Source organism: Arvicanthis niloticus, chromosome 6 (genome assembly GCF_011762505.2).
Source record: "Arvicanthis niloticus isolate mArvNil1 chromosome 6, mArvNil1.pat.X, whole genome shotgun sequence".
In the NCBI taxonomy this organism is placed as follows: domain Eukaryota; kingdom Metazoa; phylum Chordata; class Mammalia; order Rodentia; family Muridae; genus Arvicanthis; species Arvicanthis niloticus.
Window position 1 is genome coordinate 98183581 of NC_047663.1, and position 19062 is coordinate 98202642.

Here is a 19062-nt window from a genome sequence, read left to right on the forward strand (position 1 = left end):
TTTTTTTTTTTTTTTTTTTTTTTTTTTTTAAAGCATCCTGCAAAATTCTTGTTTTTAGGACCAAAAAAAAAAAAAAACAAACCACACATGCCAACAACCTTATCAATTGAGACAAGGCAAAGTGAAGATGTGACCAGTAAGAGGACATTTATGGGAACACCAGTGAAGCCACAAAAGCAGCCTTAAGTTTGGTGAGCAGAGGTGTAGGTTCTAAGGTCAATTCCCACATCTGTGACTTGTTGGAGATTTTAACCTCTGGAAAAACCAAGTAGGAGAGATAAAGGTAATCCCTTATAACAACTCTAAAACTTCTCTGTAAATCTCAATGACTCCATAATTTTTAAATTATGCCTCAGGCCTAAGATGCAAGGAAAAGGACTCAGAGAAAACTTTACCATCACGTATGCCCTAGGTCTCAAACAACTAAAGAAAAAACCTAATGATTACAGAGTTCAATCTCCCCGGCCTCCGTGTGGGGTGGTATATAGGCCTTGTCAAGTACATGAACAGTTCAGACTGCCTTGAGTTGATCTTTTCTTTCCCACTGTGTGAGATTCAGGATCAAATAAATGCAGACAAGTCTTGGTAGTCAAAACCTTCACCCACTGACTCCCTGACACAGTTTCCCACAGCAAAGACCAAGTAAGTGTACTAGAAGGGAGAGATGCTAGTGAGGTATGGAGACAACAGAAGCCTTCAGTGTGTAGGGTCCCAAGGAAATATGTATTGTTGACATTTACTGGCCATGTCAAAGGCCACAGCCTCAGGCCCATGGCAAAAATGGCAAAGCCCCCATACCTCCACACAAGTAAGTAGTGGGGCTAGGAGGGATGGCAAAGCTTTCCACCTTTCCTTTGCTCCACATGCAGATGTTAAGAGTGTGCAGAAAATGCCCAAAATATCCATCCCATTACAGCCTGAAGTCTGCTCCCCTATACCAAGATTAGCTAAGCCAGCTTCCTTGACATTCAGCTGTATACCATAACTTGTCTCCTTGATTCAGATGTGTGTGTGTGTGTCCTGCCTCTCTGAATATAATAAACTGTATATACTACACTGAACTTCTGGGATGCTCCCATTCCTCCAGAGCGCCCAGTCCACCTGATCTTAGCTTTTTTCTGTGTGTTTATCTCTTTACTGCCTTCCCTCACTGCTCCATTCAGGTACGGCCCTGGCTGTGTTGAACACAGCGGCGGGAAAGCGTCTATCTGAGCTGGAGCAGAGATAGTAAGAAACACTCCCAAGCACCTCACTAACCAAGATCATGGTGATACATCATGAACGGCACTGGGGAAGACAAAGCAGGAGAATGAAAAGTTTTAAAAACAAAAGTCCAACAGAGGGACTTGGGGTGTGGCTTAGCAAGAGTGCACTAGCCTATCGTGGGCAAAGTTATTATTATGTATCAGATATGCAGTAATACCTGATTCTCAGTAATAATCCCAACCTTTGTTTACTGACAGAACCACAAGCTGATGAAAGTCACACTTGGACTGGTGAGAAGGCTAATCAAGTGCTTTAAATATGTATGGATGCTTTTTTACATTTTGTACTGAGCTGTGGCTGGGGCTCTGTTGGTAGAATGCTTGCCCGGTACACATGGAGGCCAAGTTTCCATATTTTGGAATCACAAGTTCGATGGTAGGTGGTGGCCAGCACTGAGCAGGGAAGTCAAAGAAAGGTGAGGGACCCGAGGCCAGCCTAGACTATGAGATTTCCATCTCAAAATGCAAACAATGCAACGACTGTGTACTCTTTTCTTGGTTTCCCCCACTGCAAAACAACAAAACTAGGTCCTCGTCCATCTGGTCCAGAAGTAACCCGCCAATCCTAACCAGAAACCTCAGCATTTACTTATTGTTTGGTTCTATATGATTTTATCACACCTGAGATTTGTATCCACTACCAGAGAAAGCAGAAAAGATCAATTTCAGCAGAAGGGTCCTTTAAAAATTATTTGGTGTATGTGTACACCCCTCCTCCAGTCAGAGGCCAAAAGAGGGCATCAGACACCTGGAGCTAAAATTACAGGCAACTGGTTGTGACCTGGACAAAGCTGAAACTGGGAGACAAACTCAGGTCCTCTGGAGGAGCAGCAAGCACTCTTAACTGCTGAGCAACTTTTCTGTCCTGTCTGTTGTTCTTTTACAACCATGACCTGGCAATCTCCTTGATTTTACACTGGGCATATAGTGTCCCACATCTTTAACCCCAGCACTCTGGAGGCAGAAGCAGGCTGATCTGGGTGTTGGAGAATAGCCTGGTCTACATAGTGAGTTCCGGGATAGCCAGGGCTGTATAGTAGAACCCTGTCTCCAGGGATCAAGGGGGGAAAATGAGGGGGAGAGGGAGGTCCTCTCTGACATTTCAACAGTGTTACACAATGCTCTGAACTATGCAACACTGTTTCTTCTCACTGCCAGAAGGGCTGAAAAGAATGCAGTGTGAGCCTTCTGCTCATCTGTGGCAGTTTTACAAATAAAACTTCCCAGGGCATTTCTGTTCAGATCTACTATTTTTTATTTGGGGATTTTGAAAGATGGCAGTTCTTCTGTCCTCCAGGCTCTCTCATGTTTACACGCCCAAAAATGCAGCAAGCACTTTTCTCATGAAAACAGCAGCACTCTTACACCACACAGGGCAATCAGCCATTGGGCGAAGATGCTGGTTTATTTTAAGGACAAGGTTATCTGGCTTTTCTGCGTTAGAAGTTTATGGTATCTTATTTTGGTTTTTGGACACTTAGAATGATGCAATACACAGCCTGGTCTTATACTTTAGTCCTGCAGCACCCTCAGGTTTCAACACCAGGGAGTCTTTCTGGCCTCCAGAATGAGCTAGCCTTTTTCCAGTGGCACCACTAAGCCACAGTGATAGTCAGGACCAGAGCTATAACCAAAAGGCTTAGAATGCTGACCACAGGACCAACCCTCTAGAACAAAAGTAAAAAAATGGCAATGGAGAACTCTGGGTTTAAAGTTATAGAGCCTGGACTTAGCATATGCCATAGCCACAAAGATTCTAGAAACCACAAGCCAGCAGTGAGGTGAGCAAACCTTGGTAAGAACAACCCACAGCTAGTGGATAGTGTGAGCCACAGAAGGAACAGGAACAAGGGCTATACAAAAGAAAGGCAAGGCAGGAGTTGGAAAAAACCAAAACCATAACCATGGAGGATTGTGAAGACCCAGGAGAACTAACAACCTTCTGAGAGCTCCCTCACCGCAGGTTCCCCCACTATGAAAGAGCATTATGGCCCCCGACAGAGCCCATAGTCAAAGTGTGAAGTAGTCAGTACTCAGTGCTTGGGCCTCTGTCTTGGCCATCAAAAGCAAGAGATCCCTTCTAAGATACTAGACCTTCTGCAAAGGTCTAGATGAAAACGGACTAGCTTGTCCTGCCCCCACCCTGTGAACCTCTAACTGATGTATGTGCCAGTCTATGAATTCCTTATAAGATCTCACCAGCAATAATAATGTCTCAACTGACCTCATGAAGCTAAAGTGGTCTGACTTGGGTTTTTGCATTGGGTATGCAGCTCCAGAAAAAGTAGGAAGCCCACTTCAGGGGCCACTGCCCACACAGGTTTTAAAGGCAGTGGAGCCTGAAAGCTAGAAATAGACCCTATTTTACAGAACAACAGCTCTATGGTCTAAAAGAACCCTGATTTAAATCAGTTACATGAAAATGAAGCCCTAAGGAAAGACACATGTAATATGTACTCCTTAAATACAACTTGAGGTTTTCAGTTTAGCTTTATCATGTAAAAATCTGTTCCCTTATTCTAATGTGTGCCTTTCAAATTCTGGTATGAACTCTGCAATGGGAACGGAGAAGTGCAAAGTACCAAGAAGCTGATGACTATGCTTTTCCTCAAGTATTCCCTTCCACAAAACAAAAGTCTGCTAAACTGTGGTGTGCCCCGACTGCTATGGGGCGAGGGGTATCATAGTATGCATGAAAACAAGTGCACTGGAGTACCAGGCATCACCTGCAGCAGCAAGGAGTAGCCAGGGGAACAGGATGCCGAGTAGCACATAAGCTGTCCTTCCACAGACAGGACATTAATCCTCTGAAGGATCACAAGCTTCCTTCTGACCCTGCTGGCTCCCTGCTTTGGATTTTTTCAATGAGTTTGTAACTTTATAAAACTGTGTGCATGTACACACACACACACACACACACACACACAAGCACGCAGTAACATCAATACTAAACTATTAGCTAAGTCAAGACCCCCTTGGATAGCTCTACAAGCTATATGAGCAAGCACAACAGACATGCAGAGCTATCTGCGTCCTAGAAGGTCTCTAACACTTTACACTCATCAACTTCTTTCCTTTCATACCTAGTTTCCATTCAAAGTCACTCAGAGATAGGCCAGCTTAAAGGGTGAAGTTAGAGGAAAAGGGATGTAACAATAAAACTTTCCATCCAACACGAGGCAGGAGATGGCTCCGTGGTTAGGAACACTGGCTGCTCTTCCAGAGGTCCTGAGTTCAATTCCCAGCCACATGGTGGCTCACAACCATCCGCAATGGGGTCTGATGCCCTCTTCTGGTGTGTCTGAAGAGAGCAATGGTGTACTCATATACATAAAGTAAATCTTTAAAAACAAAACAAAAATACTTTCCAACAAAAGGACCTATAATACAGATACTCTTGGGGCTGAAGCAGGAGGATGAATGAGCTACTCATTAGACTCAATCTTCAGAAACAGCTTACAGCCAGACACGGTGGTACACTCCTTTAATCCCAGCACTTGGGAGGAAGAGGGAGACAGTTCTCTAAGTTCTAGGCCAGTCTGGTCAACAAAGCAAGTTCAAGGACAGGCAAGGCTACACAGTGAGACTTTTCAAAAACAAAAAATGTTGAGGTTTGGTCTGCTGCTACCTATTATAATGCTAAATTCTGTACCAGAAGGAACAGTCTGGCCTATGAGTGACTTTTCACACTTACCAGCTTTTGTTGTGCAACCCTTGTTTCTCAATTTCAAAGTACTTATAAACTAAAACTAGCAACAGCCAATACTGGAAGATTTAGAGGTAGGTGGGTTTCGAGTTACCTGGTTGTAGGTGAAGAGAAAGGAGAGGTCAGGTAAAGGAGGTACGAGAGGAGGAGAAGCTGCTATGAGGGGAGGTGGGCCATGAGCACATGGCCCGGAGAAACAGCAAGTCTTTGGGGGTACACTGCTGGGGAGGTAGCCAGGCCAACAGATAGAAAAGTAGATTAGAGGTTATCCCCCAATAATTGTCAAAGCCAAATAAAATAAAGTCTGAGTCGTATTTACTTGTAAGCTAGCCAGGGATAAGCCTAAAGTGGTGTTGCTACAAAATATATGGCCAGGCATGGTGGCACCCGTTTTTGATACCAGCACTCAGAAGGCAGATGCAGATAGATCAAGGCCAGCCTGATCTACAAATTGTAGGCTGTTAGTTAAAACCCTGTCTCAAAAAATTAAAATAAAGAAAAATAAACAAGCAAAGGTTAAGACTTAATAATCTTAATAATAATTTATAACATAAAATCTAAATTACATTCTTTTTCAACACTTTCATCATGGGATGCCGGCCTCATGTTTAGCAACGAAGATTCCCACTAGCCAGGTCTCTCTCCTTAGAGACTCACCCAGCATCTGTTCTGTCATTTAGGGGTTGAAAGGTTAGTGCCCGGATGTACTGTGAGAACTTTATAGCAAAAGAAGGCCAATTTCAATGTAAAATGAAAGGAAGCCACCCCAGCTAACAAAGACTGAGCTTACAGAGCAATGGTGAACTCAACACTGGCTGTCCAGAGCACATAAATACTAGCCATTGAGGTAAAAATCACTAAAGAGATTTATAGCACTCACAAATGCAAAGACTCAACACTGCAATCATGGGCTCCTAAATTAAACATTTCCGCAGTGAATGACAACAGAGACAACACATCTTATGAACAGTGAATGATGATGAAATCCTGTGATCTCAGGAGAAGAGGCAAGACAATCAGGAGTTCGAGAACATTCTTGGGTACACAGAGAAGCTTTAGGACCTTATGCTACATAAGGTCCTGGCCAGGGTGGGGTGGGTAGGTGGTGGGCAACCAAAAGGAGCTGAAGAAAAGACCCAGCAGAACAACACCTGTTGTGTGATGTTTGATGACCAGAGTTTGGATCCCAGCATCCAGGAAACAAGCAAGCCAGGCACATAAGTACACACTTTGTAATCCCAGTTGCCCTGTGGGGGAGGAGACAAAAGGCTCACTGGGGCTTGGTGGTTTTGAGTCTCCAAGAGATAAAGCAAGAGCAGGTTCAGAGAGATGATGCCTCAAAGGAATAGACAGAAAGTGGTAGAGAAATGCACCTCTTTTGGCCTGGCACTCAGCTACACATGCATATACCCATAATACCTCATGAACACACTAGTTCATAAGTGCACCTTAACACACACATCTCAACCCAAATCCAGTCAAATTGATGACTACACCTAACAAGAAGCTGAGTCTAACATCTGTACACAGAAACAGAACAGATAAGCAAAATTCCTTGGAAAAAGAACATAAGGACTCAATACAAGGGCCACTGAGCAGCTGCAATAAGCAAGATGCAATGTTGACAAAGGGATGCTTTGTGGAGAACCTGAAGAACAGAGGGGAATCCAGATGCAGATTAGCAAGACCACAGGGTTCTGACAAAAGCTCAACAACTCCATAAAACAGGATGCACACCTGTGATCCAAATAGGTCAGAGACCAGCAAGAGGATCTGAGCTATAGGTCAGCCTGGACAGGGTTACACGGTAAGAGTCTGTCTCCAGTTAACTAGAAGGATGAATAGATGATAATCAGATGGACAGACAGACAATAGATATTTAGCAAGCAGAACTCAATGAAAGAGGACAGTCACTTTAAATAAACGATACAAAACAAATGGTTTGTAGGTAAAGAAGACAAAGCAAAACCAGTTGCTGGAGAGACGGCTGGGTGGGTAAAAAGCTCCTGTATACAAAGTGTAACTACTTCCGTCCCCCAGACCTAGTCAGACTCAGAAACCCACGTGTAAGCATGGTGCTCCCACAGAGAGATGACACAAACAATCCCCAAAAACTCCCAGGTCAGCTAGCCTGGAATAGGCAAGCTGGCTGAAATAACAGATCACCACCTCTAGGTGTGGTACTGCGCACCCTTACCAATGGGGGGGGGGCCGGGGGGGCCCACAAAGGCAGACCTGAGTTCAAAGCCCATTAGTCTACATAGTGAGTTCCAGGAAGCGCCTGCCAAGGTCAAAGTGAAACCCTGTGGGGGGTGGGGGGAGACACGCTACATACATACAGAATTCCCTAATTCTGTTGTCATCTGAACTTCATATATATGCTATGAATTCATTTGTTCTCCAGCATTCATTCATGTATGTGTTTGAGGTAGGGCCACGGGCAGTCAACGCTGGACAAGGACAGAATCATTCTCTCCTTCCACCATGTAGGTCCTGAGGATAGAATTCAGAATCTTGCTTGGTGACTGAGTCATTAAACCAGACTGTTTTGTTGTTTAAACAAACAAAACCTTCTGAGGCAGTATCCTCCTGTTGCAGCTGTGAGGACCGTTCTTTTACTTGCACAGTCCTAGATTTTGCTGTTCGATGTATGCAAGTGTGCACACAGGTGTGAGTGAACACAGAGCTATGCACACACACATGTGGAGGCCAGGTCGATCCTGTCTTCTTCTATCAATACCCACTGTGTATGTATTTCTATTTTGTAAGTGCACATGGTACACGGGAAGACATGGACTTAAGAAGGCAATGTTGTGGAGTGTGCTCTCTCCATCCACTTTAACTTGGTTCCTAATCCAATTCAAGCAGATGAAACTGAAAAGCAAGTGCTCTTTATCTTACCCCACCCCCCAGTCTCACTGTCCCGATTTTAGTTTTTGAGATAGGATCTGAGTCCCTTGCTGAACACAGAGCTTGCCAATTCAGCAAAACTAACTGGCCTGGAAGTTCCTATTTCCAACACCTCTGTGCTAGGATTACAGGTGTACACAGCTGCAGCTGGACTTTTAATATGGGTACTATGAACACAGTTCCTCGTGCTTTTGGCACAAATAGTGACTGAGCCATCTCCCTAGACCTTGAGCCCTGGTTTCTATGATTCACCACATTAAAAAAAAAAAAAAAAAAAAAAGCACCCACTTTTCAGAGCTATAGGACGACTTCCCACCCCTAACTTGCCCACTGGTATCCTGCTGCCCACCACATGTGGTCAGTGAGTGAATTTCAATGAGACTTCCTGAAGGCCTCGAGGCATCCATCCAACATCCATATACTACTTCTGATTCATCTCAGATCTTGCCAGCTCCCTGTCTGTTGGAACCAACTGGCCAAACTTCTAGAAGTCTGAAGTAGCCTTACTGACCCTGGCTATAATCTAGGTGTGGCTGGCCAATGTTCCACGTGTCCAGGCCCTTTCCAGATTCCTGAAGGCACCTACAGTCAGGAATCTTTAAAGCTAGGAGGGCTGCTGACACTCTTGCATAGGTCAACTCAGTTCCATCTCTCCCTCTTTTTCTTTTTGAGACAGGGTTTCTCTATATAATATAGCCCTGGAACTCACTCACTCTGTGTACCAGGCCAGCCTCCAACTCAGAAATCAGCTGCCTACCTCTGCCTCCCAAGTGCTGGGATTAAAGGCGTGCGCCACCGCTGCCCAGCACCACCTCTCCTTCTATATGCCAAGGACCCTGTCAATTACACTAAGCTCACAGAACAATGTAGTATGGTGGTACCATTGGGTACCTTGAATTTGAGCACATCTGCAGAAGGGATTTTGACATGCTGACAAGCTTACTGGACCTGTGGATTAAAAGGAACATCCCGGAAGCTGGAGGCGGATACCCACTGGGACATCTTTGAAAGGATGGAAACACTACTTTGCTTACTATGAACTGTAAGCCCTAGTGAGACTAGGAGTATCAAATGCCTCCCACCTCTGGGCACACTAGCCCTTCACTTAAGATTCTGCGGTGAAGCCTCCCCTGATCCAGTCCTTTCCAGAGGTCATCTCCCTCTCTTACTTCACAAGTACCCCATCCACACTAGAGCCTTCCCATCTCACACACATGCCTAGGGGCTCCTTCTTTCTGAGGCTGTCAAGCAGGGAAGGGGGCACAATAGCTCATGAGCAAGCATTGTGCTGCCACCTATGAACGTTTCCTCTAAACACGGATTTTCTGCACTTATTGTGTTTGTTTTTTGGTGCAGTATCTCCCTGCATAGTTCTGGCTGTCCTAGAAACTCACTAATGTAGACCCAGCTGGCCCTGAGGTCACAGATCTGTCAGGCTCTGCCTCCCAAGTGCTGGGATTAAAACCATGCCCAACCCTGTTTCATTATTTCTTTTTCCCAATTTTGTTCATTCTGAATACAATGGCTGAAATGTAATCTTATGTTTGCTAATAAGCTGGAACTTTAATAGTTCATTTGGCTACACTGTTTCTATACAGTATTATCCAGTGCTAGAAAACAAAAACAAAAAAAAAAAAAAAAAATCTTGACCCGTTCATTACATTCTGATATGCCTTGCTCTAAGAGAACCATTTATCAATAATTTTCACTGCTTTTATTCATTCAATTTTTCTGGGATCTAATGGATATTTCCCAACACTTACTGTAACTTCAGTGTTATTGGAAACATCTAAGCAAGAATTCAATCCCACCAAATTGATTAAGCTAACACTGCAATACAGCTGTGCTGATACTGGTCTGTATCTGTGTTCCCCTTTATTTTGCTACAATAGGGCTACCAACATGTGAAAAATCCCCAATTTCCATCTCTATAAAGATGCCTTGTATAGCTGCTATGTGTCTGGTTAGATACTTAGAGGTTTTTTAACCCTTAAACCATTCCCTTTGTCACAATATAAAAATGGAAACTGGATATAGTGGGACTAATTGTCCCAGATTAGCGCTGTAAGTTCAAGGCCTGCCTGGTCTACATAGCAAGACCTTAGTTCAAAATTTAAAATGTAAAGCCAAGTTTGTTCTCATCATTAGCAGTAGCAAGAGGCTTAGAGTAGGAACAGCTAAGAGACTGCACCCCATTCACGGGCTACAAGAGCACATCCTCAAAGGGCTCTAAGCTCATTTCCCTTTACCTTGAGTTCTTAGAAACATGGATGGGAAAGACAGCCATTCACTTGGGGAGAAATTCTAAGTATCTAAAATAGCTGTAGGACTGTCTGGTGTGGTGGTGCACATCTGTAAACTCAGCACTGAAGACCAAATCAGGAGAAGTGTTTCCATAGCCACCGTGACCCTAAACAGGATGCACCCACAAAATAAAGCATTTAAAAACATTTAAGCCAAGGCCTGCAAGATAGCTCACTGCATAAAGGCCGGTGCCATATCCAAATCTGGCACCCCAAGCTCCATTCACGTAAACATGAGGAGAGAACCAATTCCATAAATTTGTCCTTTGACCTCCACATGGGTGCCACAATATGCATGCTCACACACATACTAATAATTCTTGAAAATACAAAACAGCCGGTATAATGGCACACACCTTTAATCCCAGTAATAAGGCAGAGGCAGGTGGGTCTGAGTTTGGGGCCAGCCTGGTCTATATACAAGGACCACCTAAATAGATAAATAGCCAAAAGGAAAAACAGCAGCAGCAAAGCACAACAGACGGATTTAGGAAGGTTTCCATTAGTTCCATTGCTTAATGAAACATTCTCATGTGAGTATAGGGGACAGAAGAGGTAAGGACTTTCACAGGACCCACCCCATACGCTGAAGAGAGGTGCTTGCCTAAGCTGGCATAAGCATGCCAAGTGCTACATGTTTTTATTTTAAAACAGAAACTGCTGAGGTCAATTAAGAGTCTTCAAATGTGACTTATTCCCCAAACTGATATTATGAGACACACTTGCAACCCAGGCAGTAGCCCACAGCCAGCTTCTAAAGGGTTGTTGGATGGTAGGTTTGCTCCGCCTACACATAGCACAGAGAAGTACCATGTGTTCTTTGGTGAAGCCTCCCTCTTAACCTTTTATGAAGGTGCCATGGGCAGGTGGCAGGAGAGTCAGTTCACTACCCAAATATCTGTGGCAACATCTGGGGTGTAACTACTCCACAGAAGCCACCTCACAGAATTCATTCAGCTGTCTGGAAGCAACATGTCAGTTTATCAGGAACAGACCCTCCCAGACAGCATCTTCTGGTGCTGATGCCTAACATAAGGGTCTGCTTTCCCAGCATAGACCCTCAAGGAACTTGAGCCACTGGTATGGGATCAGAACTTTACTAGTCAGCAGCAAGCCTAAGAATCACACAAAACTAACTCTCCTCCATAAGTTTTCATTCTCAAGTCACCCAAAAGAAAGTCACCACCCACCCATCAGCTTGAAACTAGGACACCACACCAGCTGGCTCCCAGGTTTCAAATACCAATGGATTTAAAGCACCTGTCAATCAGATAGCATGAGCTGTTTGACAGGACACCTGGGCATCTATCTACCAACAACTCTGTCTCAGCAGTAATCTCCACCTCTCACCTCAGGGGTTGAGCAAGAATTAAGAATTCCATTCAGAAAACACAGGAAGGGTGGGCCGGCTGGGTGCACAGCCCCAGCTCTGACAACAGACACCTTTCGGGTGGCCCTTCCTTCTAGTGCAAGCACTCTGGTTCCCAGGGCAGGGCTTCTTCTGGGCATCACTCTTCCCTGCCTGTTTGGGTCACTGCTAGTCTATTCTGAGCACCCATCACCTTGATCCAGCCCAGGGCACTGTACTGCTCTAACTCTGTGATGACTTTCCAGTAAGAAGCTTCAATTCCCAACCTCTGCCATAGGTCTGCTTCTGGCTAACAATTTCAACTGTCTTGACTCCCTGATGGTCATGGCATGGTGCTTGAAAACCTTCCTTCTTCCAACTTTCTAAAGTCCAAATTAGTTCAGTGCAAGTATGAAGCAGGTCAAATTTAACAGCTGCCATTGAGAAGAAATATCCTGTTACATATAGCCTTGTTGTCCATCCAGAGTTCTCCTACTTGGAGAATAGGCAGCAATGTCCAGGCTCAGTACTACTCTTCTAAAAACTACTTCAAACAGTAACAAAGGGAAACTTAAGAGACATCACAAGCCTTCAGCAGACCTTATAGACGGTCTAGAAAAAAAGCACTGGTAGGTGTTGAGGGAGCAGAGGCAGCTTATTTTTCTATATAACTTCCAATAAATGGCAACAAAACAGTTAGCAACTATCACAACATAACTGCTTATGGCTCTTGCACCCTCTTTCATAACGAGTGTCCTGCCAGCCACCAGCACTATTGTCCAGACTAAGTTCCTTAAAACTGTAGTTCCTGCGGGGCAGTGGTGGCACACGCCTTTAATCCGAACACTTGGGAGGCAGAGGCAGGTGGATTTCTGAGTTCGAGGCCAGCCTGGTCTACAGAGTGAGTTCCAGGACAGCCAGGGCTACACAGAGAAACCCTGTCTGGAAAAACCAAAAGAGGTAAAGGCAGGAAGAGCGAAAGCTGCTCGAGGCCAGTCTCAGATGCATGACACCAGGCTCGAAAACGGGTATAGGGAAATCTGGGGGTGTAACTCAGATTGTGTGGCTTGCAGGAAAACCTGAAGTTGGTCCCCAACACTACATAAAGAATAAGACTGATCCACTGAGGGGTTCAGTTTAGATATTGTTATTCCCTACCCCCATTCTGTCAAGATATAATTACAAGCAAGCATTTCTACATGCCTTGCCTATGGTGTGTTTCCTCACCTCAGCTCCAAGTCTGCCCACACAGCTTCAACACTCTGCCCACATCTGTGGCTCGATCTTGTGCCTGTCCTTGACATGCCTGCTGACACTGGTTTCAGCACAACCGTGGCAGATTTGCATGACCTCTTTTTCCTAGGATGTAGAAACTGAGGCATCAACAGCTTAAGCAACAGGCAGAGGTCACACAACAACTAAACACAGGTTCTCAATAAAACCCTAGCCAATTCTGCCATAGGACTACCCAACTGTGAAGTAACCTAATGACCTGCTTGCCCAAAAAACTAATTCCACAGGAAAACCATAAAAAGTAAGGGTAGGCCGGGCAGTGGCAGCACAGGCCTTAATCCCAGCACTTGGGAGGCAGAGGCAGGCAGATTTCTGAGTTCAAGGCCAGCATAGACTACAGAGTGAGTTCCAGGACAGCCAGGGCTACACAGAGAAACCCTGTCTGGGGGCGGGGGGGGGGGGGGGGGAGAGAGTAAGGGTAGGGTGTACTTTCTCCCCCATCTGTGTTCTTATCCCTAGACTGTGGATAGAAACTAACCATCAGGCAGGCAGGCTGAGCAGAGACTGGAGCAGCACTGGCTCAAAGGAGCACCTTTGCAACAAGCAAACTCAACTGGTTGGCATCAGAGGGACACATTTCTGGGCCCAGACTACTAGGTTCTCTGAGGTGATGCTCAGTCTGATCTCCACCAAGAATTCTTCCACTGGAGGCTGGAGAAATGGCTCAGAGATAAGAACACTGGCTGCTCTTCTGGAGGAGCTGAGTTCAATTCCCAGCACCCACATGGATGGCTCACAACTGTGTCTAACTCTAGTTCCAAGGGACCTGGCACTCTCACAAACATACATTAGGGAAAAAACCAATGCATATAAAATAATAAATAAAACTTAAAAAAAAAAAAAGATTTCTTCCACAAGCCAAAGCCTAAGGAATGTAACTAACCTCACAGATCAGTCCACTGGGTACCATCTGCAAGGAATCCTGTTTTAGGTACAAAGTCACACAAACCAGCCTATGCTGATGGGCATGTGCAACTCTCCTTCCTTTCATAAACATGCAAAAAAAGATGTCTTGAATTTCCCATCTACCAACACAGATATGAAATGAGCCCAGCACTACCAACCCTTCAGAGTCAAGAGGCAACTCTACCGAAGCTGCAGCAGGCCCACGATTTGTTCCTGACAGCAAGCGTCTGTCCAGTCATCGGCTCTCAGATACTGCACAGTACTCATGGTACGGAAGTGCCATCCCAGGGATCAGCAGTCTCCTGTTAGGGTTATTACTGTGGGACACTAGCAAAGCCTCAGAAAGGCCTGTGTGTCCTCAACAGAACATACAGACTGACCAGATTGTCACCTGTCTTATATGTAAGCCACCTCTTCAGATAATCAGACAAAAAACTGTCACATCAACTCATCCCAGTCAGATCTACTAGGTGGAGGCAGGCCCAGCAAGGAGCAAGACAAGCTGCTCTTCAGGCCTTACACACAGCAGGCCTGGGGTTACAACACCAGGAAACTGTCCTTCATTTTCTCTCTCTCCCCATACTTTTTCCCTTCCCAACTTTCCTCAGCACGTCTTAAAAATAACCACTTCTCTAGTGGATGTACAAGCACTGTGCAGCCAATCAAGAAACAAATGTAATGCCAACAGTGAGGCAGGACAGCAAACTAGCCCTGACCTATTGATAGGAGGGAAAACTTGTACAATCAACAGAACCAGTCTCCCAGCCTCCCTCTCCATCGAAACCACCCTGCCCCAAAGGGTGGGCAGGCAGACAGGATACACCTCACAAAGCCTTCCTTCGCAAGCTGGCCAGAACTCTGACACCCCCAACCGCCCCCCTCCACCCAGCTGCTGGCTCTACCAAATCCAGGCAAAGGATGGTGCAAGTCATTAGCTCCATTCCAGATTCCATCCACAGCCCGGCTTGTGAGGCCTACCAAAGTTGGTAGTCAATTTGGCTAGTCTAGATTTTAGAAGTCATCTACTCTTCCTGGTCCTAATTGACAACAGCACAGTTCCCTATGTGAGGAGTGCAAGACTAAAATAAGACTGCCTAACACGTGCACACAAACACATACACACAGAAACACACAGGAACACACTCTCGCGCACACAACCCTTATCTGTGGCCACCCACCCACACCAAAGCACTACTAGCTCACACAGCCACAGCCCTGAAAGACTGCATTTTCTACAGAATTAGAGCCAGAACATAAAACTGAAAGCTACAACATCCATTAAACACTAAAACTTTTATTAACTCAAATACAAACTTTGATAGGAAATGAAAGTTTCATGAGAAAACTCTGGGAAGCAAACACGAAGCTCAGGATATTATGGGGTAATTTCTTAGCAAAACTTTTGCAAATAGACATTTTTTCAGATACAGTCTATCAGAAATGTCCAGTTCTCTTCTCCCCAGCACACAAAACCCTTGAGGAGCAATGACGATATGGAACGGAGACAGAGACGCTCATGTTAGGAGCAGCTCTCCACTTTAGATGCACATCAAGTATAGCATAAAAGAGACACACTAATCTCCCAACCATGCGGTCCATCAGCTATTTGGTTTAATCGCAAATGCCAGACACTCTGAAATTACTGACTTGCTGAGGCCAAAAGAAACAGCCTAGTCCTCGGCATGAACTCAGCGCCCCCCCCCCCCATTACTGCCATTGATAAGGCTCACTGGATAGGTCCTTTTTCATCTGCTGCATGGTCAGGCAATTGTTGGACACCCACTGATCAGCATCAAGTTACTCACAGGGGATGTGTGGGGGGTGTCATAGGGGAGTATTCCTATCTTAGAGCATGACACACCTCACAGAACACATATAGTTTTAATCCAACTTCCTAGGGACCTCCATTCACTTATGAAAGCTACTATCCCTTGCTGAAGGTAAAATGAGAACAAACCACTTAATGGTCCATTCGAGTGTCCCTCACTGGGATTTCTGCTGCCTGACCCCTTTAAGGCAGGTAAGGAAGCATCATACTGCTTCCATTTGCTTTAAGTACCAAGTCAAAAAAAAAAAAAAAAAAGTACTAGCCAATGACCAACCCAGCATGGGATCCCTTTCCTCCACTGCACTTTCATACCAAACCTTGATAGCCAAGCACCTCTTATCTACAAACAGTATAAAATTCAGTACCAAGATTAACTCCTGCAGCTCGGGTAGAAAGCGTAGTTACCTCCAGAACCTAGTTTGATTCCTGCAGTAGGCAGCCATGTGTGGCGGAACTTCCAGTTTCAAGCACACACGTTAGCCGGATGTGGACGGCACCACCTACAGCAAGGTACCCAAACTCCTCCACAAGCCCAGGTAACTTATAAACTCGGCGGACCTGAGTGCGCCCTCCCAGTCAGTCCAAAGGCTGAGGCAGCTGCGCGCCTTGCAGGTGTCTCCGCAATTAAGCGCGCCGCCGGGCAGCGCACTTAGAAGTTATTGGGGGGAGGATCTCCGGGGGCGCGCTCAGAAGCAGGTGAACCTGGCGCACCCACCCCACCCCCAGAGGCCGGGGAGCAGGCCGAACCAGCCGGGCCAGAGCCACACACCCCGGAAAGAGGACGGTCCTCGGGGCCCGCCTCCCAACCTGGGTGCCCAGAGCCAACACACCTCGATCCTAATTTACGACTCCGGCGCTTTGTGCCCGGCAGCCCGTGAGCTGCACAATGCGCGAACTCGGGGTCCAGGGCCACCCCCCGCCGGGCCGCATGACTGTGCAGCCCCGGCCCGGCAGGAGCGGACCCCGACCCGGGTCGAGCGGGAGCCCGGCCTGGTTAAAGATGGCGAGGCCCTCGCGTGGCTCCCGCGGCCGCCCGGACCACAATGAAAGCGCCGGCCCCACTGCGGGCCTCACCTTCCATCTCCATGTCCTCGGGCTCGCTCAGCTGCTGCTCGCCCGCTTTCTGCTGCTGCTGCTGCTGCTGCTGCTGCTGCTGCTGCTGTTGGTGGTTCATGTCGGCCGCGGCCTGGGCCTCGCCTGCGGCCGGAGGCCCGGGCTGCGGGCCCGGCGGGCGGGCGGCTGCTAGCCGAGGCGGCGGCGGCGGCGGCGGCGGCGGGGCGGCCTCCTCCTCTTCCTCCCGCGCGTCGTCGGCGGCGGCGGCCCCGGGGCGGCCCGCGGCGGACGGCGGCGGCGGCGGCAGGGAGACGCGCACGTACTTGCTCGCGATTCGCCCAATCTCGGCGCCGAGGCGGACAGGCGGCCGGCGGGCCGGGCCGGGCGGCCTCCTCGCTCGCTGCTGCGGCCGCCGCTGCCGCCGCCGCCGCCGCAGGGCCCGCCTCCCGCCGCCGGGGCCGGGGCTGCGGGGCCGCGGGCCGGCCGGGGGCGGAGGGCGGCCGGGCGGGGGCCGCGGAGTCAGCCCCGCCTCGGGCCGAGCACGGAAGGCTGGAGGCCCGGCGGGCCGCGGCGAGCCTGCGGGCCCGGGTGCTGGCTGCGGCGGCGGCCGCTGAGGCTGCGCGGGCGAGTGACGGGCCGGCCGCGTTCCGGGCGCTAAGGCCTCCGCCTCCTCCTCGGCGTCGTCGTCGGGACTCCGGCAGCAGACACGGCGCCCAGCGGCTCGGCTCGGCTCAGCTCGCACTCAAAATGGCGGCGGCGTGAAATGTCACATCCGCATGGGGGGCGAGAGCGGGGCGAGCGAGACGAGGGCGGGCGGCGGGCGGAGCGGAAGGCGGAGCGGGAGGCGGAGTAGGGAGCGGCCCGCCCGCCGCCACCGAAGAACACCCGCCCCCCGCGCCCGCCGCTCGCCTCCGGCCGCCCGCCCTACTGGAGCCAGGCGCCCGAGTCTCTGCGAGGCGGCGGAGCGCAGCCCAGGGCCGCGGGGCTCTGGCGGAGGGGAGGGTGCTCGCGGGAACGGGGCCCGAGGAGGAGCCCACGACGCGGCGCCGTTTTACGGCACGTAACCGGCCCCGGTATTCTCACCCGGGGCAAATACGTGGGAAACTTAACTCTTTTTGCACCTCAGATTCAATAAAGCGAAGCGTAGTCCTTCGGCTCTCACCTACCCCAACATTCATTTCCTCGCTAGGAGCCCAGGTTGGGCACGATCGTCCCCTCGGAAAGTCTCTCGGGTATTCCAGGCTGGCCTGCAACTTGTTTATGGTGCCTGACGCACACCTGATCCTCCTGCCGCTACTTTTCTAAGTCCTTAAGAGTCAAATAGTTAAAACAACAACAACAACAAACAAACAACAACGAACTTTTCAATACTAAAAATTTGAAGAAGAGAATTTTTGATTTATTTAAAGCTGAAGCGCCAGCTGACTCACCGAAAACCAGCCCCTTCCCCCTCCCCAAGGTCACTCAAAGTTGGGTTCGGGGTTGGGATAGTCCCACTGCAAGTTCTAGCAAATACTATTGAACAACTTACTTTCACACACACACACAAAAAAATTAGTAATAATAAAAATAAAAGAGCCTTTTCTATCACTTCATAACTAGCAAGGAAAATAACCCGCTAGTCCAGGAAAAAGTGCAACAATTTGCTATCTTGCCCAAGGACACCAGCCAACCCAACTTCCTTTGTTGAATTCAAACCTAATAAACAGAGGCCAGCAAAATGGCAGTGGGCAAAGGTGCTGTCACCAAGTCCTAAGACCTGAATTCTACCCCCTGGACTCGAAGTAGATCTGCATGTTGGCCTCTGGTTTCCACTGCGCATGCCTGCAAAAGCACACACACTCAAATATATGTACGTGTAATTTTTTTTTTAATTAAAGGGAGAAAAAAAAACCCAAAGTGTATAAAGGAACTATGGTTCTGGTTGAATATCTTTTATCTAATGTACCTGGGACCAGAAGTTTTTCGAATTTCAGTTTGGGGGATTTTTGACATAAGGAGATATCTTTGATAACAGAACCCAAGTCAAGATAAAATGCATATGTTTATATTTCTGACACACCTTATACACAGCTTGAAGATAATCTTATACAGTATTTTGACTGCAACCCCATATAAAGTCAGGTATAAAAATTTCCACTCTACTCGGTGCCAGCAAGAAGGCTCAGCAGTTTGAAGGCTCAGCAGTTTAAAAGCTGTTGCCCCCATGCCTGACCAGTCGGATCCTTGGGCCCCACAAGGTAGAAGAGAACTGACTCAAGGAAATAGTCCTCTGACCGCCACAGAGCACACAACAAGTCCCACTTCTAGCATCCTGTTGGTATTCAAAAGTTTCAGACTTCAGGACATTTTAGATGTAGGAGTCTCTCGTTAAGAGTTATTTAACCTGAATAAACTCATACTGAGATACTACATAGCAGTGAAGAAGAATGTGATCCCAATACATGTTA

The 19062-nt window shown here is 47.5% G+C and overlaps 1 protein-coding gene across 1 annotated transcript in view; it reads right to left on the reverse strand.

Annotated features, from left to right (window-relative positions):
* The window catches only part of Usp7 (ubiquitin specific peptidase 7), a 49869-nt gene extending 32811 nt beyond the window's left edge, over positions 1–17058 (reverse strand). Inside the window, exon 1 of the mRNA XM_034504944.2 lies at positions 16634–17058. Coding sequence (XP_034360835.1) covers positions 16634–16733 — 100 coding nt within the window. The 5' untranslated portion in view covers positions 16734–17058. The remainder of the gene's footprint in view (positions 1–16633) is intronic.
* Positions 17059–19062: the final 2004 nt, after the last annotated feature.